The sequence below is a fragment of the Alligator mississippiensis genome, chromosome 2 (assembly GCF_030867095.1).
Source record: "Alligator mississippiensis isolate rAllMis1 chromosome 2, rAllMis1, whole genome shotgun sequence".
NCBI lineage: Eukaryota > Metazoa > Chordata > Crocodylia > Alligatoridae > Alligator > Alligator mississippiensis.
In genome coordinates this window covers 105,386,483-105,413,742 of record NC_081825.1, presented here as the reverse complement: position 1 = coordinate 105,413,742, position 27,260 = coordinate 105,386,483, and the positions used below count along the sequence as shown (strand labels likewise).

General features: G+C 40.2%; 1 protein-coding gene across 1 annotated transcript in view; it reads left to right on the top strand.

The window, feature by feature from the left end:
• Positions 1-24,332, top strand: part of NAA15 (N-alpha-acetyltransferase 15, NatA auxiliary subunit) — a 68,164-nt gene extending 43,832 nt beyond the window's left edge. Inside the window, exons 13-20 of the mRNA XM_006261714.4 lie at positions 1,603-1,731; positions 2,412-2,625; positions 3,998-4,191; positions 10,206-10,314; positions 11,710-11,808; positions 16,532-16,675; positions 19,034-19,131; positions 22,418-24,332. Of these exons, the coding sequence (XP_006261776.1) occupies positions 1,603-1,731; positions 2,412-2,625; positions 3,998-4,191; positions 10,206-10,314; positions 11,710-11,808; positions 16,532-16,675; positions 19,034-19,131; positions 22,418-22,618 (1,188 nt within the window). The 3' untranslated portion in view covers positions 22,619-24,332. The remainder of the gene's footprint in view (positions 1-1,602; positions 1,732-2,411; positions 2,626-3,997; positions 4,192-10,205; positions 10,315-11,709; positions 11,809-16,531; positions 16,676-19,033; positions 19,132-22,417) is intronic.
• The last annotated feature ends 2,928 nt before the right edge of the window (positions 24,333-27,260 follow it).

The following is a 27,260-nucleotide window of genomic DNA, read 5'->3' as shown; positions in this document are numbered from 1 at the left end:
TACGAAACTGTCAAGTTCAACCTCCTGCCGTGGGCAGGAAAGAATGCTGGGGTCAAACGACCCCAGGAAGGTGATTATCTAGCCTCCTTTTGAAGACCCCCCTGGGTAGAGGCGAGCACCACTTACCTTGGAAGTTGGTTTCAGATCCCAGCTGCCCTGACTGTGAAGTAGTGCTTCCTGATGTCCAGCTTGAACCTACTCTCAGTCAACTTATAGCCATTATTCCCAGTTACTCCTGGTAGTGCTCAGGGGAACAGGGTCTCTCCCATTCCCGGGATAACAGCCTTTCCTCATGGTTTCCATGTCATCGGTTGGGAAAGGGCCACTGAGGTCTGTTCATCTCTTTCAGTCCTCTGGTCAGTAATATCCTTCCATACCCCCTGGTCAGTGCTCTGTGCCTGATGGCCTTCAAGGCAAGGTTCATTTTATTTGAGGTCTCAAGAGAAGTCAGAGTTAGGTGGAAGTAAAAATTTGCATTCTGCATGCTCATTTTATTTTGCCTTGTAACTTATGGCATGGACAAATATAGTTTTATGTGGGTTCTCATTTTTAATTTATAAAAAAACTTGTAGAGTCAGTCAAAAGTCAGTGAAATCTTGTTGTGTAAAATACATTTTAAGATTTCTTTTAAGCATGAGTAATCACTTGTTGCCATTTTTAAATAAAAGGTTATTTTGCAATATGGGCTGACATGCTGTTTTCACAGTATTCGCAAAGTATTGCTTTCTTTCAAAAGTGGTACAACCAATGGAGCTGTGTTGGCATTAGCCAGGATTTAGGTTGCTGTCATTAACCTGCTTCTCCCTTCCTTTTGGGAGACAGGAGAGAAAAAACAGGTGTGCCTAAGCAGAGGATGTATGGGGAAACAGGAAGAAGAATTTGGGGTGTATGCAGACAAGGCAGGAGCCTGAGAAGGGAGGGTAAAACTGGTTGATACACTCAGTTGTTTTGCGTTCTGCTGACAGGGCAGAGTTGCTGTAAACCCAGTTTAACTGGTCTTTAAGCTCCAGCTGCTTTGTAGAACTAACGTAGAGCAGGCAAACTGCACCAGTGAAGTGCACCCTGAAGTTAAATTTTTTAAAATACAATTTGAGGTTGATGCTGTACATATTCATGTATTAGAAACATCTCATAGGAGCATTCTTTTTGGATTTTTTTTGGTCTGGATTTGATTTATGAAGGTTTTTAAAATTAAAAAAAAAAAAAAGGAATTCCAAATGTAAAAATACGTAAGGGTGGAGCTTCTTCCCTATTCACCCTTCATTACATCCATTCTGTGCCCTGATTTGATGAAGAGATCTTGTGTAAAAAAAAAAAAAAAAAAAAAAAAAAAAAGTTTATGATCATGCTGTTAAAGACTTTAGTGAAATGTCTGTGTACCTAGGAGGCCAAATTAACAGGGAAACCTTAATTTTTGGTATTTTCTGTCATTTGAGTTGATGATTTTGAAAGCTGTTTTTCTTAACGTCATATTTGTATATGTACTTTTACATATGACATTTATTTTATACATGTTCAAAAATTGTGATGGTACTGCTTGTAATGTGACCTTTTTTTAAAATGACTTTGAAATATTTCTAATATTTCCATTTTTGCTTTTAGGAAGGAACCTCAGCTGTAGAAAACTTGAATGAAATGCAGTGCATGTGGTTCCAGACAGAATGTGCCCAGGCTTATAAAGCAATGAATAAATTTGGAGAAGCACTTAAGAAATGCCATGAAATTGAGAGAGTATGTACCTAGTAAACGTCAATCTAATATTTCTAGTTTAGCTTTACTGTAATGACATTTTTGCATCTGAACATCAGTGTTTACATTTTGTACTTCTGTAAATCTTTGTGGTTTGTAGCCTTCCAAACCCTTGTCTAAACTTGTAACTGCTGTTATTTAAGATGCAGTCCTGCAAACTTAATCTTATTCATGTCAGTAGTGCAGGTGTGCTTGGTGGAAATATTATGAGCAGCATTAAGATACCTAAATCAGGGGTTACTTTACATGGATGTTCACAAACAAGACCATGTATAATGCTGTGCACAGTCCCAAAGTACCATAAAGTCTGACTGAGAGGATTTGCTATGCTTGCATTCCTACAGAATCAGAGAGACGCAAGTTATTACAAGGCAACTAATTATATTAGTATCTTTTGATAACAATATCATTGTTATATATTTCCTTATCTTGAGAATATAGATAAATATGGGAGTTTATGGAGGAATTTCCATTGCTCCTGAAAGTCAAGTCTGTTTTTCATCAGATTTTTTTGATGCAAAGTACCAAAACTCTGACATTTTCGAGTTGACTATTGAAGATGGACTTCCCCCCCCACCCTTACATTTTCTTCAAAAAAGTTAAATATATGAAATGTTGTTTCTGTTTCTGAGTGCTTGCTAAATAACATTGTTTTGTGTTAGCATTTTGTAGAAATCACAGATGACCAGTTTGACTTCCACACTTACTGTATGAGGAAGATTACACTTAGGTCTTATGTGGATTTGTTAAAGCTAGAAGATGTACTTCGACAGCATCCGTTTTACTTCAAGGCAGCACGAATTGCCATAGAAATATATTTGAAACTTCATGATAACCCCCTAACAGATGAGAATAAAGAACACGAAGCTGATACAGGTATAATATTGGATTTGTGTGTGTACTTCAACTGGCTGGTGAATATACTGTAAATACCTAGCTTTCTTGTTTGACATTTCCCAGTAAATTATTGCATAGTTATAGCATTTATCAGTCAGGAAGCCATTAGTTGGCCTGTAACAAGTAAATGATGATGCTCTATTTAAAAAAAAAAAAAAGTTACTGTGCATTCTATTTATGCAACACAAGTAGTAGCTAAATTCTGTTTTAATAAGGCAGGTATAAAATGGTCTTTTCTCTCTTCAAGAAATTCAAGAATAAAAAATATGCAAACAATTTTGAGAATGAGCAAGACCTGCTGTATTTCATTGTCTCTTTTTCTACCATAACAAATCTACAGGGTTGCATTTGAAGCAGCTCTCCTTTTAAGTACATTTTATTAGAATTCAGAGGCAAGTTGCAATTTTTTTAGAAAAATGGAGTTGTGCCATTATTCTTATATATAAAGACTAAGACTGATATTTTAAGAGTAATAATAATGAAAAAAATTCTATTACCTAGAGAAAAAATTGGGTGACTTGTTTTGGGGATTTATGGGGCAGAAAGGAGTGTGTTAAATCTTAAAAATAAAAGAGTTAAAAGAAGATTTCAACAGTTCACTGAAATCTCTCCCTGTCTTTTTTTACTTCGATAATTTGAGGGTCAAGATAAAAAGGGTGCAAATGCAGTAGTTATTTTTATTTTTGCAGGTCACTTTTTTTCTTTTGATGTTCATTTTAAAATGGTTTTCCAGTGTGTTTTGATTATGAAGGAAATGTGAATTAAATGTAAAACGAGGCAGCATGATCTTAAACCTTCCTCTTAATCTGGGACATTAAAGGTTAGGCAGAATAACTGTATATGTCAAGATTTAGTTTTTACCTCTTTTGCTGAAATGGCTAATTGTCTTAATTTTTTTCTTTAGTTGTTATAGCAGGGTAGACGCTCCTTGGGTTCTGACTTCTGCAGTCAACTTTAAGTCACTTAACATCTCAGTTCTCAGTGGGATCTTCCAGCATTATTTGCTATACTACCTAGTTTAGGGGGTGGCCAACCACTTGCGGCACCCATGCCACAAGTGGGACACAGCAGATTGGACAGGGGACAGAAAGCAGAAGAGTGGGAACACAGTGGTACTCAGAGGGTACAGGCTTACTTCAGCACACTTGCCTAAAAGATTGGCTCCCAGTGGCCTAGTTCTTCCATTCTGTTGTGGCTAATCTATCAGTGCATGTAAATGAGAATCATTTCTGAATTCAGAAAGTAGCCACGGTAGGTGGCCGTGGTTTGAGGTAGGAACTTGTGTGCAACTTAAATGTCATGATATTCTATGTATAATCTCGTTTTCTGTTGAAACATACTCTGTGTACAGCAAATATGTCTGATAAGGAGCTAAAGAAGCTACGCAATAAGCAACGAAGAGCACAGAAGAAAGCACAACTGGAGGAAGAGAAGAAGAATGCGGAGAAAGAAAAGCAGCAAAGGAATCAAAAGAAGAAGAAAGATGATGATGATGAAGAAATTGGAGGACCTAAAGAGGAACTTATCCCTGAGAAACTAGCAAAGGTACTTGCTTAGCACAACACTGAACATGGCTCAATGTACTACATTGAATATACACATAGAAGAGCTGTGCAAATAAAATGTAACAATATGTGGCTTACATTTTTAAGTGCCACTGTTTCAAAAAACGGTTTCTGGGCCTCTTATCTCAGAATGCATTTAAGCAACAGATATTATGGAAGAATTACTTCAGTCTCTCAGCCTTCAAAGACAGCAGTATACCTTGCAACAGGAACTGTTTGGCACCTATTCCTTATACGGTACAAACATCTTTTCTAGGTCACTAAATTAGGTCTGCCTTCAAGTTAAACAGGTTGTAAATCTCTGTATGCAAGAGATTAATCGTTATGTTCTTCATTACACATAGTAATATGCATGTGTTTGAGTTGCACAGCATTTGTGGAACTGGTAGGACAAGAACACAGATAATGAGTATTTTCATTGAGTGAGGAAACCTAGATGAATTCACTTGGGGTTGCTTTTAGACTGGAAGGATGGTTTGTGATTTGACTAAGACAGCTTGGCAACCATTTACTAGCAGAGGCTGCCATTCACAATTTGGCCCCCACTGACTGCAGGCCACAAAACTCTGCAGCTGCCTGTGCTTTCACTCATTGCAGATCTCCAGCCACTCTGTAGCAAGGGTAAGTGTAGATATGGCAGGGCAGCAGGCTCTGCAGTGGGAGGGGAGCATTGCAGAGGGTGGCAAAGTGTACCTCCATGCCATTGATTTCCCCATGCCAGATTAGACCACTTCGCAGGTTGGCAGCCCCTGAATTAAGAATTAAGGATTAGTTTATACTCAAACTAATAGGTAGATGAGAGACAGTATTTGAAAAGACATCATGTAATTAAAATAGGCTTTGGGTGAAATTGTATAAAGGGGAAAAAATTGAAAAGTATAAATAAAATATGAGAAGCTTAGGTTGGAAACTGGTCAGCTCTTCATCTTTTGTAAAGAACTTGAATTTGGTGAGGTTGAGGTTAACTGAAAGCATATGGTAACATGAAAAGGAAGTCAGTGACCTGAAAAATTGATTTGTTATGCATCTAAATAGTTTGGATGAGCTCGAATTTTAAATATTTGAAAAAGGAATTACACTAATGCACATTACACTTGCACATAATGCTAGCAAAGATTGAATAATTGTTAAGAGTAGACCAATATTACTGGTTATGCATCCAAGATGAATGAGGCAAGTAAAATATTGAGAATTTCTAGATAGAATAGGAATGAACTGCATTTGAATGGAAAAGGGATATAGATACGGAAGACTTGTAGCTTAGCTTTTGCTTTTTTATACTGATAATGTAGTTTTGAGCCCTGGAACACTGTTTTAGAATGAAGCAGTATATTTGTGTCTCTGTTAATTATCTTTCTGAATTCTGTTAATGCTCTTAGAGGTGGACTTTTCAAATAGCTTAGGTGAACAAATGTGTGGCTAATCTATGCATGCCATTACTATGAATTTGTACATGCCTCATAATTTTATATGCAAACGTGTAAAGAAATAGTAGAAATCCTGTAAGGTGTTCAGCATCTTTCTCATAAGAATACTAAACAAAACAAAAAAATACAAACAAATCCTAATCCTCAAGGCAGTCCCATCTGATAAATGACTAAAATTGGTATTTGACCTTTTCCAAAGAAGTGTGTTAAATAAAAACTCATTGCCAATGATATGAGCAACAACTGGCACTTCTTGATTTCTGTCAGTTTCTAGATATTAGATATCTGAGTCTAGCATTAGGAGTTAAGGGCATATTTTATACAGCAGAAAGTCATAGTAAATATGTGTTTTAGCCTTGGGTTTCTAATCCCTAAAAGGGGAGAGATGGTATATCCTAGCCTGTCCTTGCTGCCTGTTGGCCAGGCATCTCTGACAGAACAGCTCCTTTGCTTCAGATGCCTATCATCTTCCATGTCAGAAAAATTAATTAGTCATTCCAGCTGAACTCATTTGACACTTACTTTCCCACCTTTTTTTAAGGATTTTTCTGCCCGTAGGCTGGCAATTTCCAGGTATACGGTTATACATCCCTCTGCGATAAGATGGAAAGACTTTCTCGTGGAATTAGACTAACAAGCTCCTGCTCCAAAGCGTTCTTTGCTTTACTCTCAACTGAAACTAACTTTCTTCGGGTGGGCTCTAAGGAATCATAGTACAGGTCCCATCAGAGAAACAGAAGTACATGATTACAACTCTGCTTCTTTTATGAAGATGACCAGTAGATTCAGGTGATAGTTTCTCATCCCCTGTTGCCAGTAGGGTGATGTCAAGCCATTCATTTTTACAAGTGGGTCACATGCGTTAAAAAGAATCTTGGTACACGTTTCCCTTGCTTTATGCAGGTTCTGTATGTGCGAATTCGCTCTTATGCGATGACCCTTTTTATAACAAATTTTTGGTTATATGTGAGGTAAATTCACTCCTGTGTAACCAGTGTGATGGAAGCCCATAGTAAGCTGCTTTGTGCGCTGCATTGTAGGAGTGACGCACATCAAAATGTAGTCTCCTGTGTGGATCTGTGCTCCTCACTTGTTGTCTGCGACACGTGTTTCTGTAGTTGCTATCCGCATTATGATAGTGCCCTGTGCTTGTGTGTACTGTCTGCTGTTGGTGAGTATCAAATTGTCTTGTAAAAGTGGTAGAAATGGGTCTGGGAGTCAGTACAGTCGAGACCTTGGAACATATCCCTATTTGTTACCTTGTACCTTTATGCAAATTTGAGTTATGCGCCGTTTTCCAGAGACACGTACAGTATAAAGCGAGGGAGACCTGTACCAGGAAATCACTGTCTGGGTCTGTACTCAAGCTGAGGACCTATATTGGTGAGTTGCTGCTGCTAAACCAGGAGAGTTGTCTGGTAGAGAGTCTAGGAAAACATTAAGTCTGGCGTAGATCTTTAGTTCCTCTTTCCCATCTGGGCTTTTTGTTCCTGTTAGTGAAAACCATGAGCTGCCATGATATGGATCACTTGTTGTAGTGCTCCTTGAATGGTGCGTCACCTCACTGGGCACTAATTTAAAAAAAAAAAAAAAATTGAGTCAGCAGATTTCAGCATATGAACTTCTAATTCCTGTGTGTGGAGTTGTAAGTGAAGGCCTTATGTTTGCTTTCCAAGTTCAGCTGCAAGCTTAACTACACAGCCGTTGCTGCTGTTTTTTATAAAGTTCCTGGAAGGTAGGTTATATAGTTTCATGGTCGGTGGGGTCAGAAGGGACCTGAGCAGATCATCAAGTCCGACCCCATGCCATGGCCAGGAAAGAATGCTGGGGTCAAATGACCCCGGCAGGGTGTCTGTCTAGCCTCCTTTTGAAGACCCCCAGGGTAGGAGCAAGCACCACTTCCCTTCGAAGTTGGTTCAAGATCCTAGCCGCCCTGATTGTGAAGTAGTGCCTCCTGATATCTAGCCTGAATCTAGTCTCTGTCAACTTATGGCCGTTATTCCTTGTTGCTCCCAGTAGTGCTCAGGGGAACAGGGACTCCCCCATTGCCTGCTGGTCTCCCTTGGCCAATTTATAGACAGCCACCAGATCCCCCCTCAGCTTTTTCTTGTGGAGGTTCAGGTCTCGTAGCCTCTCCTTGTAGGGCCTCCTCTGCTGTCTCCCGATCATGCGAGTAGCCCTCCTCTGGACCCTCTCGATGCTATCCACATCCCTCCTGAAGTGCAGTGCCCAGAACTGGACGCAGTACTCCAACTTCTGCCTGACCAATGTCGCATAGAGGGGGAGGATCAACTACTTGGACCTGCTCGTGATGCATCTGTGGATGCGTGACAAGGTGTGGTTAGCCTTCCTGACTGCATCCCCTCATTGGCAGCCCATTTTCATCTTGGAGTCTATAATGACTCCAAGATCCTTTTCTGCCTCTGTGCTGACAAGTAGGGAGTTCCCCAACCTGTAGGTATGCTGCTGGTTCTTCCTCCCTAGGTGCAGTACCCTGCACTTGCCAGTATTGAATCCCATCTTATTCTCATCCGCCCACCCCTGTAACCTGTCCAGATCCAATTGCAGCCTGTCCCTCCCTTCTAGCGTGCCCACTTCTCCCCACATCTTAGTGTCATCTGCGAATTTAAACAAGGTGCTTTTTACTCCCTCGTCCAAGTCACTGATGAAGATGTTGAACAGTGTGGGCCCAAGGACCGAGCCCTGGGGGACCCCACTGCCCACATCCCTCCAGGTTGAAAATGACCTGTCCACCACCACTCTCTGGGTGCGGCCCTTCAGCCAATTGGCGACCCATCTGACTGTGTAGGAATCAACACCACAATCTCCTAATTTTTTAATGAGAATGGGATGAGAGACAGTGTCAAAGGCCTTCCTAAAGTCCAGAAAGACTACGTCCACCGCTACACCTGCATCCAAGGATTTTGTGACCTGGACATAGAAGGCCACCAGGTTGGTCTGACAGGACCTGCCTCTAATGAACCCATATTGGTTGCCCCTTAGCATACACTCCCCTGCTTGCCCCTTGCAGATGAGCACCTGGATAATTTTCTCAAAGAGCTTCCCCAGGACTGAGGTAAGACTAACAGGCCTATAATTTCCTGGGTCCTCCTTTCTCCCTTTTTTGAAAATGGGGACCACATTGGCCCTTTTCCAGTCCTCTGACACATTGCCAGAGCACCATGAGTGCTCGTAAAGCTGTGCCAGGGGTCCCACAATGACCTCTACTAATTCCCTCGGCACTCTGGGGTGGAGATCATCAGAACCTGCTGATTTGAACACGTCCAGAGCCACCAGAAGTTCCCCGACTAGGTTCTCTCTGACCCTGGGCCTGGCTGTGCCTCCCCTGGGACCATTGGGGATCCCAGTGTGGGGGATGACCTGGTCCCTGCTCAGAAAAATGGAGGCAAAGAAGTTGTTAAATAGGTTAGCTTTGTCGTCTGGTGAGACTACCAGATTTCCTAGCGTGTCCTGTAGAGGCCCCACGTTACCCGGAACCTTCTTTTTACCCCCTATGTACTTAAAGACTTCTTGTTATCCTTGATGTGGGTCGCTAGTCCCAGTTCCATCTCTGCCTTAGCCTTCCTAACAGCCCCCCTACAATCCCAAGCAACGGTGGTATAGTCCTCCCTGGTGATGGCCCTTCCCTTCCATTGGGTATACACCTTCTTTTTAGCTTTGAGACGTGCCTGAATGCTTTTGGTTAGCCATGGGAGCTTTTGAGTACTCTTGCCCCCTTTGACTTGTGTTGGGATTGCCACCCTTTGTGCTTGGAGGATTGTCTCCTTCAGGAATGACCACTCTTCTTAGACTCCCACCCCTCCGGGACCTCAGTGCCTCCCTGACTAGTCTCCTTAGCTCAATGAAATCCACCCTCCTGAAGTCCAGGGCTGCTGTCTTGCAGGCCTTTGCCACCCTCCGCTGGGTGATGAATTCCAGTAGACGATGATCACTATCTCCGAGGTGGTCGAGCACCCGCAGCCTCCTCACCAGGTCATCGCTTGTGGCCAGGACCAGGTCTAACAAGGCATTTCCCCTGGTGGGACTGTGCACTTCCTGGGTTAGGTGGAGGTCCTGTAACTTGGCTTGGAACCTTTGTGAGCGGTCAGACCTGGCTGACTGCTCTTCCCTGCAGGTGTCCGGGTAGTTTAGGTCACCCATGATGACCACATCGTTTGACTTAACTGGCTTCGCAAGCTGACCTGAGAATTCCCGATCTAGCTCTTCTCCCTGGTTGGGTGGTCTGTAGTAGACCCCCACCGTTAAGTCTACACCGTTAATATGCTGTTATGTCACTACAGAACTTTGTGCCTTCATGATTAGCACCCCCTTTCTCTCAAATATGTGGATATATCAACAGTCCACATTGATATATAATGGTGCCTGCTTGTTTATTTTGAATGTTGCTGTATATGTATATGGGTGGTCTAGACATCCAGGGCATCGCCTCATGAGACCAGTCATCTTGCTGCTCTGACCTCAGCCTCAGAATTTCATTCCCATTTTTAAAGGAGAAAGTCTGTTTTGTTTTCTGTGTCACATAATGAAAATATTCTTGCCGCCTTAGGTTGAGGCACCTTTGGAAGAAGCCATTAAATTTTTAACACCATTGAAGAATTTGGTAAAGAACAAAATAGAGACCCATCTTTTTGCCTTTGAGATATACTTCAGGAAAGGTAGGTGAGAGAACTAATTAAGTCAAGTACTTTATGGTTATTGTACTTGAATAATGAAATCCATGAAAACTATTGATCCACTGACTTAAAGAGCTGGATATTAGCTAATAGCTTTTTAACTGGGTATGCTCACAGCCCTAGGTATTCAGTAATGTTGGCTTCAGATTTGGAACAGCTGGTGATTATCCAGTTTCTCTACTGTATGTAAGTCCATGAAGGCTAGAGATCAAAATGTTCAGACTTGCACATTCCCAAGTTGCTTGGCTGCACCCGAAGTAGTCTGTAAATTCAAGATAAAGCCTTACATGTTTTTAAAATTGGATTAGAGCGTTTGTTATGACCTTTTATAAGTAGATAATACATGAGTGTTTCTTTCAGTCTAACGCGGTTTGTATATTCAGAGAGTTAACATTGCAAAATGGGATGAGTCAAGTTCGCAGTGCCGTTTTCTGGCCAGGCCAGATTTTAAAGATGATCTGGTCAGGATTGTCTAAAGCAGGCAGACTTGCCTTGGGCTGGCAGCAATGGTGACCACTGGAGCTGCAGGACAGCTGAGGGCACAGCCCTTACTCACCACCCTGCCACTTAAGGCTATATCCACTAGGGCCCCATGGTCCTGGATTCTGTGGCGAGTGGGAGGTGCCTACCACATCCCAGGCTTCATGGCCCCCCAGTCGGTTGGCAGGACTAACGGAGCAGCTCTGTGTGTTGGATCTAGCCCAGGGACTGTATGTTCGACACTCCTGCTCTAAGGGATTGTGGCCAGCGTTAACTTCTCTTTCCCCAAATCCAGTCTGAATGAGAAGCACGAATTTTTTTTCTCCTGAGAGCTATGGCATAGATCCACCAGAACTATCTTCCCTAAACTCTATAGAGACTTCAGCACTGATTCTTATGTTAGAGGTACTCTTCACTGTATTGGTTTCAGCTAAGGAAAATGTTGTTTGAATAAAAGTCACCAGGACATACCCATTATGTACAAAATCTAGTTTTTTCCCATCATGACCATATTGTGCTGTTTTTTAAACACATTGTGCTTGAAATGAAATACATTAAAATACAACAGAATAGGGTATAATTATAATGAAAGAGGGAAATTTTGCACTTTTAAATTTTGGCTTACGAAGTCATCCAGTAAAAAAAAAAAAAAAAAAAAAAAAAAAAAAAAAAAATGTGTTAGTCCACAGTAGTTAGTTTTACCTCTGAATTAGTTTTTAGGCTCAACAAGGTTAGCTTTTTCTCTGAACAACTTTTATGGGCATCATGTATTAATCTATTTGTTCTGGACTCTAATTTTATGTATATTTTTTTCTCAATCGGCATCTGAAACTTGATGGTTCTCTTTAAGACTTGCAGAAAGTACTTCTGTAATTCACTGACAATTTTATTTTACAGAAAAATTTCTTCTGATGCTACAATCGGTGAAGAGAGCATTTGCTATTGATTCCAGTCATCCTTGGCTTCATGAGTGTATGATTCACCTCTTCAGCAGTGGTATGGGAATGTTTATATATAAAACTTGTTCTGTCCATGCTTCTAGCAACCATCCTGTATAGTCATCTGTGCTTGCAATAAAATTCATTCAAAATGTGTAACAAATTATTCATTTTGTTAGAATAAGTGTTATTGTTTTGACTACAGTTGGTTGTAGTGACTGAATAGCTTAATGTTAGAAATCACATCCTGTTTTAAAATAAACATTACTATAGCTTCTTTTAAAAGAAATTGCAAGTAAAAACATACTTGTTGTGCTCTGTCTTCCTTTCTCCATTTCTTTCAGCTTGGATAATAGATAAATATTTAGGTTTGTTTCAAGTCCTTCAAGTCTGTGGATTACAAAAACTTCTGCTAAACAAAACATTTATAATTTTGAGGTGCATATAATTTCATATGACCCTTTTAAAAATGTGATTTCCTAATTTTATAGAAAAACTTCTACCAGTTTAGAATTGCTTGATTTATTTTTCCATTCTAAAGCAAATCCATTTTGCAATAAAATGTATATGGAGAGAATATTTTTTTTCCTTAAACTTTTTTAAATGTGACATCATCCAGATACTTGTTTTCATGTTGCTGGTAAAAAGACCTCATGGAGGTAAGGGTGTAGGTTTTAGCTGTGTTGGTCTAAGGACATAAGCAGACAAGGTTCCTTGGGTGAATTTGATATCTTTTATTAGATCAACCCAAATAGTTGGAGAATAGTTAAGCAAGCTTTTGGGTTCAAAAACCCTTTGTTAGGCTAAGGAAGTTTCAGCAGTTGGTGTGTGCTCTTCCTGGATGGAATGAAAAGTAAAGAAGCCAGAGGCTGGGCTGGGGGGTTAATTGCCAGGCAGATTATAATGTGTCAAAAATCATGGAGGTAACGCACTCCTGCATAACTTAAGAGTGGTTAGGCAGCTCATTAGTATAATGAGAAACTGGTTTCATATTTACTGTTCTGTCTGAAACTTGTATCAGTAATTTCATCTTTCCACATACTTTCAATTATTTTCTGTTGGTTCTATGCTAAACATTTACAGAGTTATGCTGGTTTTCTAAAGAGCAAAATATTTTGCAGTTTTTTTCAACTTGTACAAAAAAAGGAAAGCTTCACTGTTTTGGGCCCCTGCCCATAAATTTAAAAAAATAGGGGCCAACCTGTTTGGCAGGCATGCCACAAACTGGTACCACACCTTCCCCAAATTCAACTCCATACCCTTTCTCTTACCCAGTCTGCTGCTCTTCTTTCTGCTTCCTGCTCTGTCTGCTCTTACGCTGCCTATGCCTTCCTCGACTTGGTGTGCCCCACTCAGAGACTGCCCATGCTGCGTGCGGCATGCAGAATATAGGTTGGCCATCCCTGAATTAAAACATACAAAAATAATGCAAAATGGCTGCCTATTAATAATAATAATACGGTAATTGTGCCTTTAAATAGTAACCCAGCCATATATTCAAGTCCATTTAAGGGGTGACAATACAGTAAATGAGATACAAAGTTATTCTACTTATGTAACAATTTTGTTGTGGTTCCATTTTATCACACTTTAAACTGAATGTGTGGCTGGTTGGGGCCAGTCCATGACAGTTCCCAATATTCAGCTGAGCATTAAGATCTAGCATGGGACAGCCCCATGGTCCAAGATACAGCTGTCCCCCTACCCAGTCGGGCTGGGAGCAAAAACAGTCCCTGGAACTCGGATCCTCAGAGGCAGATGGGGGAGAAAGAGGGGTGGTACGCAGTGAGCCCAACATGAAGAAGCATCTCTCTGACCTCAGGCCCACTGCACACTAGACCTTTAAAGACTGCATTTGTGTAGCTGAGCTTCATATATGGTTTTCTGATCCTGAGGTCCCCATGTCCTGGGGATGTCAGAAAACTGTGTATACAGCACAGCTGTGCATACAGTTTTTAATGGTCCCAGAAGGACAGGACCCCAGGATCATGGAAGAGGCTCCCCAATTCCAGTGTCCCCATGCTAGGCATGAGTAAAAATCATGTGTACTGCCCAGCTGAGGAGCACATGTAGCTATTGCTCCTCCCTGGCCCTGAAGGCTCTAAGATCAGACTGCTGCACCCTGATCCCTGGTTCCCTATGGGCTGGGACCTGTAAAAACCACGTGTGCCCCCCAGCTGGAGTTTTGACAATCAGCTATTTGTCAGCTAGAGCTAGTTCTACCCCACAACTTGGTCCCTGGCCTTGGCTAACAATCGGCCGATTGTGGGCACCCAGCTTCAAGATTATGATACTGGCAGCTAAGGCATAATTGACATCTAATGCGCAATCTCAAAACCGTGCGTTCTGCCATACATATATGGCATGATGGCAGGAGGTATGATGGTTGGGACTGTGCATCAGATTGCATTGTGCCCTTAAAGTGAATGTCTGTCAGCAGCGTAACTCTTCGTTGGTTCTAAAGTCCTGTCTGCTAAAGAGGAAGGAAAAATTGGGACTGTGCACAATTTTGGGGGGTTCTTTGTTGCAGTTTTAGGAGATCTGAAGCGTAATATTCTCCTTCTTAATTTGGTTGAAGTGCCACCTTTTCCTCTTATCCTGTAGGCAATATAGAATAGCATGTGACAAACTATCGTACACAAAAGTGAAGGGGGTGGGGGGTGTTAACGGAGATATGGCCTGGAGTTCTTTGTGCTTGGTTTGGGTCTGCAAAGCAGTCAAGAGGCATATCTACACTGCTTCTGTGGTGAGTCAGAGAGTACTGACGAGAAGTACATTCAACCCATTGGCGACAGAGCAGTTTTGCCCATGCTCTGGTTCTTTGTTTCATGCGTGTTTTCAGGGCAGAACTAATACTAACAAAGGAGCAAAGGAGGAATAGGGCCTGGTACTGTAGTCTGCCCAACTTCTGGGAAGGCTGCTAGGGTTTGGGGAGGGTTTTCTTTGTTTGTGTCTTGACCTGTTTCTTTTTTTGTCCCTTTGCCTGTCCTGTTTAATTCTCTCTGTTCAGGAAGGAGTAAGTAGGAAGAACTATAATCATAAAGCTGGGAATTTGTTTCCAGAGGAGCCAAAAGATACTAGCAGGGTGGGAGGCCAAGTTGACTTATTCCTGCCTCTGTAAATCGCCATTCTCTGTAATAGGTTTTAGCATACTCAGCCTCTTGTCGGCTTAACATTGTATTTTCTGTAACCTAGTTGTTTTCCCCTCCTTACCCTTAACCCTCTTTCGTTCAGACGCTCTGTATTTCCCTTATGGCTCTATCATATTTTTGGTTCATGATTCTTAACATCTAATAAAATTCAATCTGTCTACTTATAGGATGCAAAGAGAGAACAATCAGCAAGTAGTTTGTAATTGTTTTTTTTCTTTTAACATGGAAACTCTGCTTGTTTTTAATAAGCCGGGAGTGTTTTTAATATCTGCTTGAACAGAAATATGTAAATTGGAAGAAAAGCTCAGTGATTCAGACTTCTTGTCATTTTCGCTAAAGGGTCACAATCCGCATACCCACACTGTCAGAAAAAATTCTAGCAGAACAGGCAAGTCGTTTAAGGCGAAAAAAGCATGGCAGACTTTCAGGTTGCTTTTATGCAAAGCATGAAAAAATTAAAAGTCAAACTTTTTTTACATTGGAAGTAACCTACAAAATATTTCTTCTTGACCTTTTTTAAAGTGCTATCAGATACTGGCCCTACTTAAACCAGATACTGCTGCTCAACTTTGTGGTACATATATTTGAGACATCAATTTCTAAGGGCTTGAAAGGTGGTAAAGTAGCTAGCAAAACTTTAGTTGCTAAAGGAATTGGGATGTCAGAAGTTGAGGTTATGGGATATTTTGGATGGGAAAGCAAGGGATCGAGCACTTCTGCTGGGTATAAGAGGGGCATGGCAGGATTTAGCAGCTAGAAAGGTATGTATAAAGAGGGTTTGGCAATAATGAGGCTTGAGAAACGAGCTTAGTAAGAGGTAAATTAGTAAGGAAAGGGATTGACCACCTTCGGGGTGTTGGAAGATCAGTGTCCTTTGTCTGAAGGAGACAGGAGTGGTATGCATGTTTTTGAAGAGAGTGAAGCTGAGAACTTTGGACACGGTAAACAATGATGATTATTATTTCTGGACACCAACAATTGGAATTTCATTGAATCTCTCCACAGTGGTGTAGCCTTTTCCTCTATACTATCTAAAAGCACAGTTGAATGACATGGTAGAAAGAAGAAAGATGTAGGTCTTTTTCTTACGAGGTCTATAAATACTTGTAAAAATTTTCCATCCTGTGGAAGTAAGTTTTTTCCCCAAAACAGTTCTCTAATTGGGATGAAAAAGGCATCATCTCAATTAAACAAAATCCTGGGGAAAACTTATTGTTTTAAGGTCAAACAATTCACTTAAATTTTGGTTCTTAACCATTTTTTGAGTTTGAAGTTAAAACAAAAAAAAGCTTTTGGTTAGAACAGGATACTTTCGCACTTGTACAGGTGTTGTCTGACTTTTTAAATGAAATGTATTACCTCTTCATACCACTTCAGTAAAACCAGATTATTTTTAATTATCTCACAGAAAACTGTTTCAATGAAAACTTTATAGCTACTTCCTAGTTATGTACCTTTTCTTTACTTGTATATATCTTTAATTGAAAAATTTCAACTTCACTATTCATGTAAAAGAGCAAGTTGTTTTTTTTCTTCTTAAGTCAAATGTATTTTGCTGTGATTCCTGATGGTAAAAAGCATCTAGAGGTTTTTTTTTATGTTGAGATCTATTTCCTTTCTACCCAATAGTATCTGAAAGTAAAGACCTGCCCAACGTAGTTAGAACAGTGTTAAATCAAGAAATGAATCGCCTTTTTGGAGCAACTAATCCAAAGAACTTCAATGAAGCTTTTCTTAAGAAGAACTATGACTCCCTACCACATAGGTTATCAGGTACTTTATTTTTGTTGTTCTTACTAAACTAAGTTGTTTTTTATTTTTATTTTTTTTGCGTTTGGAATTTACCTCAAAGACCCTCACTTTTTCTTCCTCTTCCATTTCTTGTACTCATATAGCACAGGACTTTCTGTTCCCATACTGCTAATATCACAGGCTACTGTTGCCATCAGGAATAGTTTCTTGTATCCATTTCAAATCTCAGTTGAAAACATAACTTCCTGTTTGCCTATATATTTTAATTTCTCTCCCTGTATGCCACAGCTGTGGGCTTCACTGCATATAACTCTTTGGACCATCTGTGGCCCATCGTCACTTCTGACATAATTGCTGAATTGTCATGAAAGATCTTTTTAATGGTAACTATATTTAACTCTCTAGAATATTTTAGGATACAGTTTGTATGAAGTATGTTAAAAAGTAACTGTACTGTATTGATTTAAGTTTAAAATAACCTGGAGATGAGATGTTTTCATGAGAGAGTGATAGAATTATTTTTCTGTCTCCATCTTAAAACATGGATTCTTTCGTACTGGCTTTTATGCTACTAAAATTACTCCTGCACTCTCACCTGCTTAAATCAAAATGTACCATCAAATTAATGTATCCAGTAATCTAAACAAGCTGTAGTTTTAGGCAGTTGTTGATTTATGCTGTAGCTTTGGTCTAATATGCATATTTGACCACCTTCACAATAAGTATTAATATATAATGAGAGAACCTCCTGCTACAGCTTGATTTGAACTTTGTTCATGAGGTAGAAGCCCACAGAATTGTTTGTAACAATTGGAAGCGCTAACTCCTTACCCTGTGTTTGAACTTGGGCATCTGTACCTTCCTGTTCCTCTAGTAAATAGCTCTGAAAGTCACTAACAAAGTTTCTCACCCTCCTCTAATGGCTGGCCCACAAAGATAGCAACCTACTGCTGTCATAGAACCCAGGTGGTTTCCTGGGTTCATATACAAGCAGTTTGCACGCTTCTGAATTTACACCAGGTTGCCCAATTAAGAATGAGACATTCAGCTCTGTGGGTCAGCTTTTATTTCAGTGGATGCCACTTTTCTGATTGCTGGAGCTTATAGGGAGTGCCATTTGGCTGACTGCTACAGCTTGCTTTGAAATAAAAGCTACATTGGACAACAGGAACATTTCAGTGATCCTGTGAAGCTCTGGTGTGGGTCTGGAAACCTTCAAATATTTCCCAACATCTTTTCCCAGCCAGGGGTGTTTTAGGAGCCTAATGCTATAAAGGATATGAGTTCTACAGTACCCATTACAGAGAGCTCTGCAACTTAAGCTGATGTATACTCAAATGGTGACAGTACAGATGGGGGTCAGTGTCCATGAATTGCATGTCATGGAATTTTTGTTGTGCATTTTTGCAAATTAAAGTGCACATCCATTTGGCATTTGGTGGAGCAGAGTAATGCATTAAGGCAGGCCTGGGACCATATGTTGAATGAGGACAACAGATAGAAATCCTAAAGAAGTACCCATTCACTGAGTGAAGTGCAGGTCCCCTGTAATTAAGTGGTATAATAACAGGCTGTTGTATATTTGCAAGGGAGCCAACTTGTGGTTGTACAGGTAACTTTTAATATTGACCATTCAACTTCAGACCACCTGACTTTGGAATCTTTATATAGCTTTTGGATCTGTTAGAATAAAAAAACTGTGTACAGTTAATGATAAAAATACTATGTTGAAGCAAGTGTCTTTTTAATAGTAGCTTTTGGCAGCCAAACTGAGTTCCTTCCTGGTGTAAAATGCTAGCTAGATTATTACATTTGTGTAGGTTCCCTAATGCATGTTTAAACTTATGATACTGGTGAAACATCTTCATCTGGAAGACCAGTGAGAACTGTAAAGCCTCCATTTCCACTTGACCTCACCACTGGAACCCTATTCCCACATACTTACTTCTGCCTAGTAGCTTGTCATATAGCTCTTAAATGTTGTGTTTTGCCATTGGATGGAGAAAAAATTCCCCTTCCCAAGGGTGATTACAGGTCACAGTGACTGCCACAGTAATATGAGCAATATTGATGCAAGTTACTGCACTCAGTCTTGCCATTTATGCCTCATCTAGTGCCTGGTGGTGGCTCCCTCAAAATAAGTTAATTCATGTAGATACCATTTTTGCAGACTGAAGTTTACATTGTGGTTTTCATCTTGATATTTTTTTCACATGGACTCTTGAGTACTAAAACCAGGCTTGGAGTACCCATTGGTTTGCTCAAATAAAGAGAACATAAAGCTAAAAGTTTCCAGCTGAACTTGTCTAGAATGCAGTATTCCAGTTCTTGAAGTTATGTAGTCTTGATTTTGTTAAAGACTTGCATTTTCTCTTGTAGCTGCCAAAATGATGTACTATTTAGATCCTTCCAGTCAAAAAAGAGCAGTGGAGTTGGCGGTGTCCCTCGATGAATCACTCTCTAACAGAAATCTTCAGGTAAAGATGGTTTTTGTGATATCTGAGGGCCCTTCTAGATGCTGAGAACAGGATTTGTAGGTCCTGTTTCGTCTCCAGTGGTATCGTCACCCTAAAGCTTTTTAGCCTTTTTAGAAAAATTGTTTTGGATATTTGGGAAGCTTTCTTTTTATTTGTATGAATAACTTCCTGTATCAATTTTTATGTAATTCTATTTTGCAGATGGGCAAAAAAATGAAACTTTAGATTGCATGTGTCAGTCCTGTAAATAGTTTCTTTCTCCTTTGAACGCTGCTCAGTTAACGAGTCCAGGGGTCCTGTATTTCTGGAGTATATAGTTTTCAAATCAGTTAACTTAACCTCTGCCCTTTAGGAAAAGACTAGCATAGGCAAGAATGCATATTACTGGATCTTCAGGATTAGGATTTCAGGATAGAGTTCATAATTACAGCTGTTGGGTTGGATTGATGGTATAACCATGATGGTCCAGGAAATATGCAGGAGGAAGGATTTTTTTCCCTCCTTTTGCTGATAACTTGTCTAAGGTGGTGCAATAGAAGTTTTCATCCAAGCAACTCTGAGCAAATTGAAAATGGGGAGATCAAAACTTCCTGGATTTGTGTTCAAAGGTCCTCTAATTACCTTTTTTCCCCTCTCTTGCCATTGTATTTACCTTGACATTAAGTAACAAACATCAGACTCTTTTTTTTCATTATGCTTTGTAAACTCATGCTCCTGGGGTGTGGCTGGTAGGAACACCCATAGTTGATATTTGAGCCTCTTGGCAAGCAGTAAGCTCCATTGTATTTCCATTTGTCCAGGTTGTTTCTAACCAGAAATCTGCACTTAGTGCTCCAGTTTATTGGGGTGAAAAACTCACATTTTTCTTCAGGAGAAAAATTTACTACTTTGTGGGACTGCTGGCTCAAAAAAATCACAGCATCATTTTGCTGTACATGAAATAGCATGCTGATCCCATTTCCTTAACCAGTTAATGGCAATCTGAGTCTGAATAGTAATCATCACTTCATGTGAAAAGAGGCTGCACACAGACTTAGGCTGACCTGTGTGTCATAATTTCCAGCCAACTTATTTTTAAGAATGTCTTTGTAATTTGTATAGAATTCCCTATGCTTTGTCTAGAGTATCTCATCCTTCTGGTCTAAAAACTTTGTCAATGGCTATCTAGCTGTCTTCACTTTATTTATTTTTATATGTTTTTTTCTTGCAGACCCTTTTTTGCAGTTGTATATAAGTTCATTTTGTGGGTTTTTGGGGTTTTTGGGGTTTTTTTAAATGAGGCACATCACAGTAATCCTTGAGTCTCCAATAATGTTGATCCATTCCAAGTAGCTTTAGCATTTCTCTCTTTTTATAAACTTTTTAATAGAAAATTCTGGTTAGTTTGGGGACATGCAGGAATTGGGATATGTTTCCTTGGAAAGGGTTTCTCCAGTCTGAATTGAATTCCTAGTCAGAAATGAAGAGGGAGAACAGACCAACCTTGCTGACAAGTATAAAGTAATGTACATGGGGGAAAAATAACCAGCTATATGCATACATAGTACTGGGCTCTAAATTAACTTTTACAACTTGAGAAAGAGGCCTTGGGGACATTGTAGATAATTCTCTGAAAACATCAGCCCAATATGTAGCAGCAACCAAAATGCCAATAAAACATTGGGCATCATTCCAGCCCCCAAGAAAAATATTTCAGAGGTTTTGAATTCATCCCCATGCAGGATGGAAATCTTTCTGAAATTAAAATATTTATGGTATGGGAAAGCTGTTCCACCAGCATTTCATTTGATAGGAAAAATATTTAAGTACTTTTCTGACAGCATTTGTGTTCCAGCTGCACTTGTCAGAGCAGAGGATTCTGTAGTCTTGTATTTACTTGCTTATGAGTTGCACCTTTGATACAGGAGTTAAGTCAGAGGCATTGGTTTTTTAGACTTCCAAAATAAACAGGGCGTCTTCTGCTTCAGCGTATATTTCAGCCTGCATTTACTGAACTCTGCAATATAGAATTTGGTTATACGGCCACAAAACAAAACAATTTTCAGTTCAAACAAGTTTAGAGCTGTTAAAGCTACCAAACAATTAGACACGAAACTAGACCCCTTCTAAAATTAATGCAAGACAAAAATTCTCGACATTGAATGAGGAGACATCACTAGCATTAACATCCAGGAAATCGTCAGTTAGGAGCTTATCTCCACCAGCAAGGAAGTACTGGATGGACATACCTTGTACTCCAGGTGTCAAAACACAGACTGCTATGGGAGGCCTGGAAACTAATTGGTGGGAGGCAGATGGGCTATCCAAGCCCAAACTTAAGAGGAAGCTTTTAGCAAGGAGGGTAGCACCAGTGATTAACATCATAGAGGAGATGAAAGCAACAGCAAATAGCATAAGAATGAGAGACTGGTTTCCACCCACTGGTGCTGGCATGATGCAGTGTAGATGAGGCAAGTCTGCACCGCCTTTTGCTGCAGCTCAGTGGCTGAAAATGTTTAGATGAGGTCCCACTAATAACATGGTAAGAGTGCTTTTTGTAAAAAGTGTGGGGTTTTATGAAGAATATCTATGAAAAAGAAAATGAGGAATTTCCATTTTTGTTTTTGGTGCATCAATCCCAACAAGTTACACTACTACAGTATCCAAATACTTAAGAAAAATATTCGGTGATTACTTGGACACTAATTTTAGACAAAATAAGAAATTATATTTAAATTGAACATTATCTTTGGAATTTCTGGCTACTACTTGTGGTGTTGTCTTTTTACTGTTTGTACCACCCTGTGGGTCCGGAGAGGGTGCTGGTACCCTGACACCAGGCTCTCCCCCATCCCTGGCTGTACCTCACCTCCAGTCTATCACCTGCCACACCTTTGTTATTCAAATGTTTGTTGGTGAGGGAAGCAGTCCCTGAGCCGGGATCCTATGACCCCAGCTGACGTCCTGCCCTTTGGGCGGGGGGCTGGACTCGATGATCTTCCCAGGTCCCTTCCAGCCCTAATGTCTATGAAATCTATGAACTTTGCTAACTTGTCTTAGGCCTTTACTCCTCCTCGAGTGTGTCCCCTTTAAGGAAGCACTCCCATGGGTTTCTGGGGACTCTGGGGCATGGCATGGCCACACTTGTCTGGACACGGCCCATGTGTCCTAATTTAGAAAAATACATATTTGATGATACTAGAAAAAAAATTTTGTATTCTTTAGTACTGCGTATTTTTTTGTTGTTGTAAATATCAGATTACCATTTACAAAGGTTTTAACACCTTTTTCTTTTTATCTTTAATAGACTTGTATGGCGGTATTAGAAGCTTTGTGTGATAGTAGTCTGGGAGAGTCTAAAGAAGCAGCTGAAACTTACCGAGCAAATTGTCATAAGCTTTTCCCCTATGCTTTGGCTTTCATGCCCCCTGGATATGAAGAGGATATAAAGATCACAGTAAATGGAGATAGTTCTGCAGAACCTGAAGAACTGGCCAATGAAATATGAACAACTTAACAAAAAAAAAAATGGAATAACATTGGACCGTATCTGGTGTATAATATTTTTGTCACGCACCTGCTGAGTCATTCTAACTTACACAGAGAATGGAAGGAGTTAAAATTTTTGCCTTCAAATAGTTTTACTTTTTTTATCCTGCTGACAAAGTATATATATAAAATATCTAACGTATTACTGGATATAGGTTCAGTTTCTTAAAAATTAAAAGCTGCTAAAATTGAAGAAAAAAAACCCTTACCTACCTACCTACCCATGTTTTTAAACTAATTTATAAGAAACCTGGAGGCTTATAGCTCTCAGAGCAGGTGTGTGGCAGAAATATTACTTTAAATTTGTCTTGTGAGATTACTATTATCTCAGACAGCAAATACGCTGTTTTAGCACTGGATTCTTTCACTGAGCACAAAGAGTTGTTGGGGCTTTAGCATCTGACTGATTTTGATACGGAGATGATTCTGTCCATAGGAAGTATGCAATGTGAATCAATTTACAGAGAAACCTACAACATACGTGTAATGTTGTAGAGGTTGGGACATAGATACCAAGCAGAATTAAGAAACATAAGGTGTACAGTAAGCTTGTTGTGTCTCCGAAATTCACTGTACACGATCAGTTTGGTGTTCTTGCACCACAGTTTTTAACTGAAGGAACCAGTTAAAACAATCTCTTCATTTTTAATTAAACTTGAAAAGAAAGTGACACTGCTGTTTTTTGAGATGAACCTCACAGCATAGTTTGGCCAAACTTGTTAAAACTGTAATGCAAGAACCAAATGAAATTATGCACTGTGATGTGGCACCAACTAATTAGAAAGAAAGCATGCATTTTTCATATAGAGTGAAAAGAAAATGAGAACATACTATGGCTTTGAAGTTCCAAAGAGCGGAACTCTCGACTACCATTTTATGACTGATCAAGAGACTAATAGTTTAAAACCTCAGCAGGCCTTGTTCATGTTATGCAGAAAAAAAAGTGCTGCAGTTTAGATACCTCTGGAACTTTTCCACAGTGTCACAGGTTTGTAATACTTGAAGCCCTACATTTCTAAGAATATATTTCTTGCTCAGTTATTTCAGGCAAGCCCAAGACTTTGTAACTTTTAAGGGGCCCAAATTTTTTTTCAGTAACAGACCAGCTTCTTATTCCTGCAGTTACAGATGAAATTTCCTTTGTCAAACATAAGGTACCAAATATAATGCAATAAAATGTTTTGAAAAACAATTGTGTGAATATTTCAACCAATCTGTGTTGTACTTTTGAAAATGAATGGATGAAGAGATGCAAGTCAGGGCTGGATTCATATGCTGTTCAGTAATACCATTAATGCATCATGTTTGGGCGGACTTCAAGTATGTGTTAAGTGCTGATGCGTTGCATATTAATACTTAGTGTCAGAAATCGTATGGTGCAAAATACATTACAATTTGGTTTCTAAATCCCAACAACAAAGGCAATTTGTTGGTAACTTCATTACTTTGAAAATTAAAATTGTTTCCTGCATTAGTGGTATAGGCTAGAGAAGTGCCCAGGTGCTTTTATGGAACCAGAAAAACTATGAGAGAATAGACCACAGACTGAAAAAGAGCGTCGTCTTTGGAAGATTTCAGTTATGCAATTGCGTGATTTGGTATAAAACTTTTCTTTTCCCCACATTGTACCAGTTACTGATTGACACTTTGTATAATTAAAGACTTTACTGGGACTTATTGCTTTTTTTCCCCCATCTTCTGACTAGATGAGGGACAGTTTCAGTGATTTTGTTTTTTTATTTAGTGAATTAAGCACCTCTTACCAACATCCGCTTCACTGATAACTATACTTGTATATGCAAATAGAAGAGTTCAGGTTGTAAATGTGAGAAATGTAAGTTGTATCACCATATTTGTGTATTTAATCAGTCTAGAATGCCTTAAACTTTCAACTGACTCTGATATTCTTTCTAGATTGTGAACCTCTCCCTCAGTCCAAGAGACACTTGCACTGTACCTCTTCTGCAAATACAGAAGGCAGTTCAGCCTTGTCCTCAATGCTTGTGCCCCTTTCTCTTCCTCTTGTACTGAATACAGATAGTTCAGATCTGCTGCCTTTTTAATAGATGATGGAGAGTCAAGAGTAATGGAAGATCTTTCTTCTCATGCTCTTCTTTGTGATTGGGTGTCGCTCACATACAGGCATGTCACATCATATGTGCATTTAACTTGCGCAAATTCAAGTATACATGGGGGAGGCGGGGGCTCGAGTCTGCACACGGCGCTGCCGCTTACCTGGAGGCCCGGCCACCACCATGCTGCCAGCCGTGACTGCCTCGGCCTCCAAAACCTCCCGCCACCACCATGGAGCCGTGGCCAGTGGCCGGGCGGCATGCAGCCATCCCCACCACCGCCCTGCTCTGCGCTGCTGCCGCTGGCCGCACAGCTCTAAGCGTGGCTCCGTGGCGGCAGTGGGAGGTTTTGGAGGCAGAGGCAGTCGCCACTGGCACAGTAATATGCGATTTCACTATACGCGATTTTCGTAACCCCCGCGTAAGATGCGGGATGCCTGTAATTACTTCATATTTTATGCACCTTCCTTGTCACAGCAGTAAAGGGAAGCAAGTGTGGAGGTATTCCAGCATCTGACAGGGGAAGCCTGGCGAACTTGTTTGCCTTTTGCTGTCCTCCCCTCCTTTCACACCGCCCCCCCCCCCAAATACATCACCTGACACAATCATCTCTGCTCAAACACATTGTATGGGACAGTGGTTCATAATAAACAAAAAGGTCACAGATGTCTCTGCTAGAGGGACAGTCCACCGAGGAGCCAAAAAACCTAAGTCTCTAAGAGCTTTCCCAATAGCAGAAAGTTTTAAGATTCAGGCATCTCTAAGGTGTTGTGGAACAACTGTCATCCATCCATCTTTACACTGAACTACTACAAATTCTGGTTTTCCCATATAAGAATTTAATAGGTAAGAATGTGCTGACCTGGAGGGATTCATATTTTGAAGCTATTTCCAGGAAAGCAAGTTCATCACTAGAGTGATTCAGTTTGGTGATACCATCCACCCCCAATTTCAGGTAGGATTTTACCTTCATGTTCTGGCCATGGTCAGCAGCCTGAGTCACATCTGGGAGCACACAGAATTTGGTCAGAGTCAGAAAGGCTTTTAAGCTTCAACTTCCCGAAGAGACTGCAATTGAATTAGTTCCTTGAGATTTGTCTCCCCCTAATAGAGTTGGAAAATGAAAGCTATATATCGGTAATAAGTTTAAAAAAGCTGATGCCCAAACATCAGAGCAAAGCAGATTTTCCCTGGGCTGGGTAGAAGAGCACCTTTTGCATCAGGGTAATGCACACAAAAAGATCAGTAGAGGTGATAGAAGACAAAGTGGTTGACAGGATACCAACACACTCAGCCAAGGCTTTACTCAGGGATACAGGCTATTCCAAGTTATATTGCTTCCATCTGGCCAAACGCAAAACAGAGCTGAGGCCCCTTGCCAGAAGAGCAGACGAAAGGTCATTGAGAACATGAATGACAATGCTTCACTGCCTCATTTTACCTGATGTGTTAACACCTCCCCCATCTTTTTCACCAAATAAAGCAGAAGATTAATATGGAGAAATATCATTACAAAGATAGTTCAGGAGCTCATCTTTTGTCTCAATCTTAATTGCCTAGAAAGCATCTGTCTTGGCTATAACTGGATCAAATTCTGGGTTACTAGGGATATTCAGCAATTAAAACAATAATCCCAAATATGTCCAGGGCATAGGTCAGAATGCAGAATGGGAACAATGCTAACTGTCCTTCCTAAAAGTCATATCTAAAGATATTTATACTATTGCATCTGTAAGGCTCATGTATGTAAAATTAATTATCCTGTATCTTACTATTCTAATACGTTTTTTTTCTCACAGCTCTGGAAGTGCTTATCCCTTTATGATACTTTGGCATCATCCTTCCACCCCTCGTGCCAATCTGATCTGCCCCTATAATTATGGAAAGAATGAGACTGCTGGGGGTGTAACTTGGTAAGTCAGTCCCAGGTAGGAAAGTAATGTTGGAGGGACTGGGCATGTTTATGGTTATCAAGCTGTTGACCTCAATTACAAGTAGCTTATTTCTTTTCATTTTTGCACCATAAACAGCAAGCCTGTAAATATTCCTGAAATTTCTAAACTAACCTAACTTCCTTTTTCCAATGCTAACATTGGTTTTATAAGTAAGCTTATTTTTGATATTGTCCAGTGAAGTTCTGTCCAGTTAACTTTGACCAGATAGAAATAGGCGGTGCTGAACTAAAGGAACTTTTCCCCCAGAAAATTTCAACTGCAGAATGCTGTTCTTCCATACTTTTGAAATCAAAAGTGTGGTGAGTTTTTGTTGTTGTTCGTTTGTTTTTGTTTTTTCCTACAAATCTTATGCAAGTTGCTCAAGATTCTGTTTCTTGGAAAGCAGAGCTACAGTGCCATGAGTAAGCTCTTAATTGTAATCAGTAAAAGAGCTGGGATCTTGACTTTTTTTGTATGGAGCATGCGAGCTGCAGTAAGTAAGAGCAGAAGAGAGAATGTGATGGAGACTGTCAGTGAAGACTGAAAACCCTAAGAGGATTCTATTTTTAGGGTGATTCTTTTTTAGATCCCATCT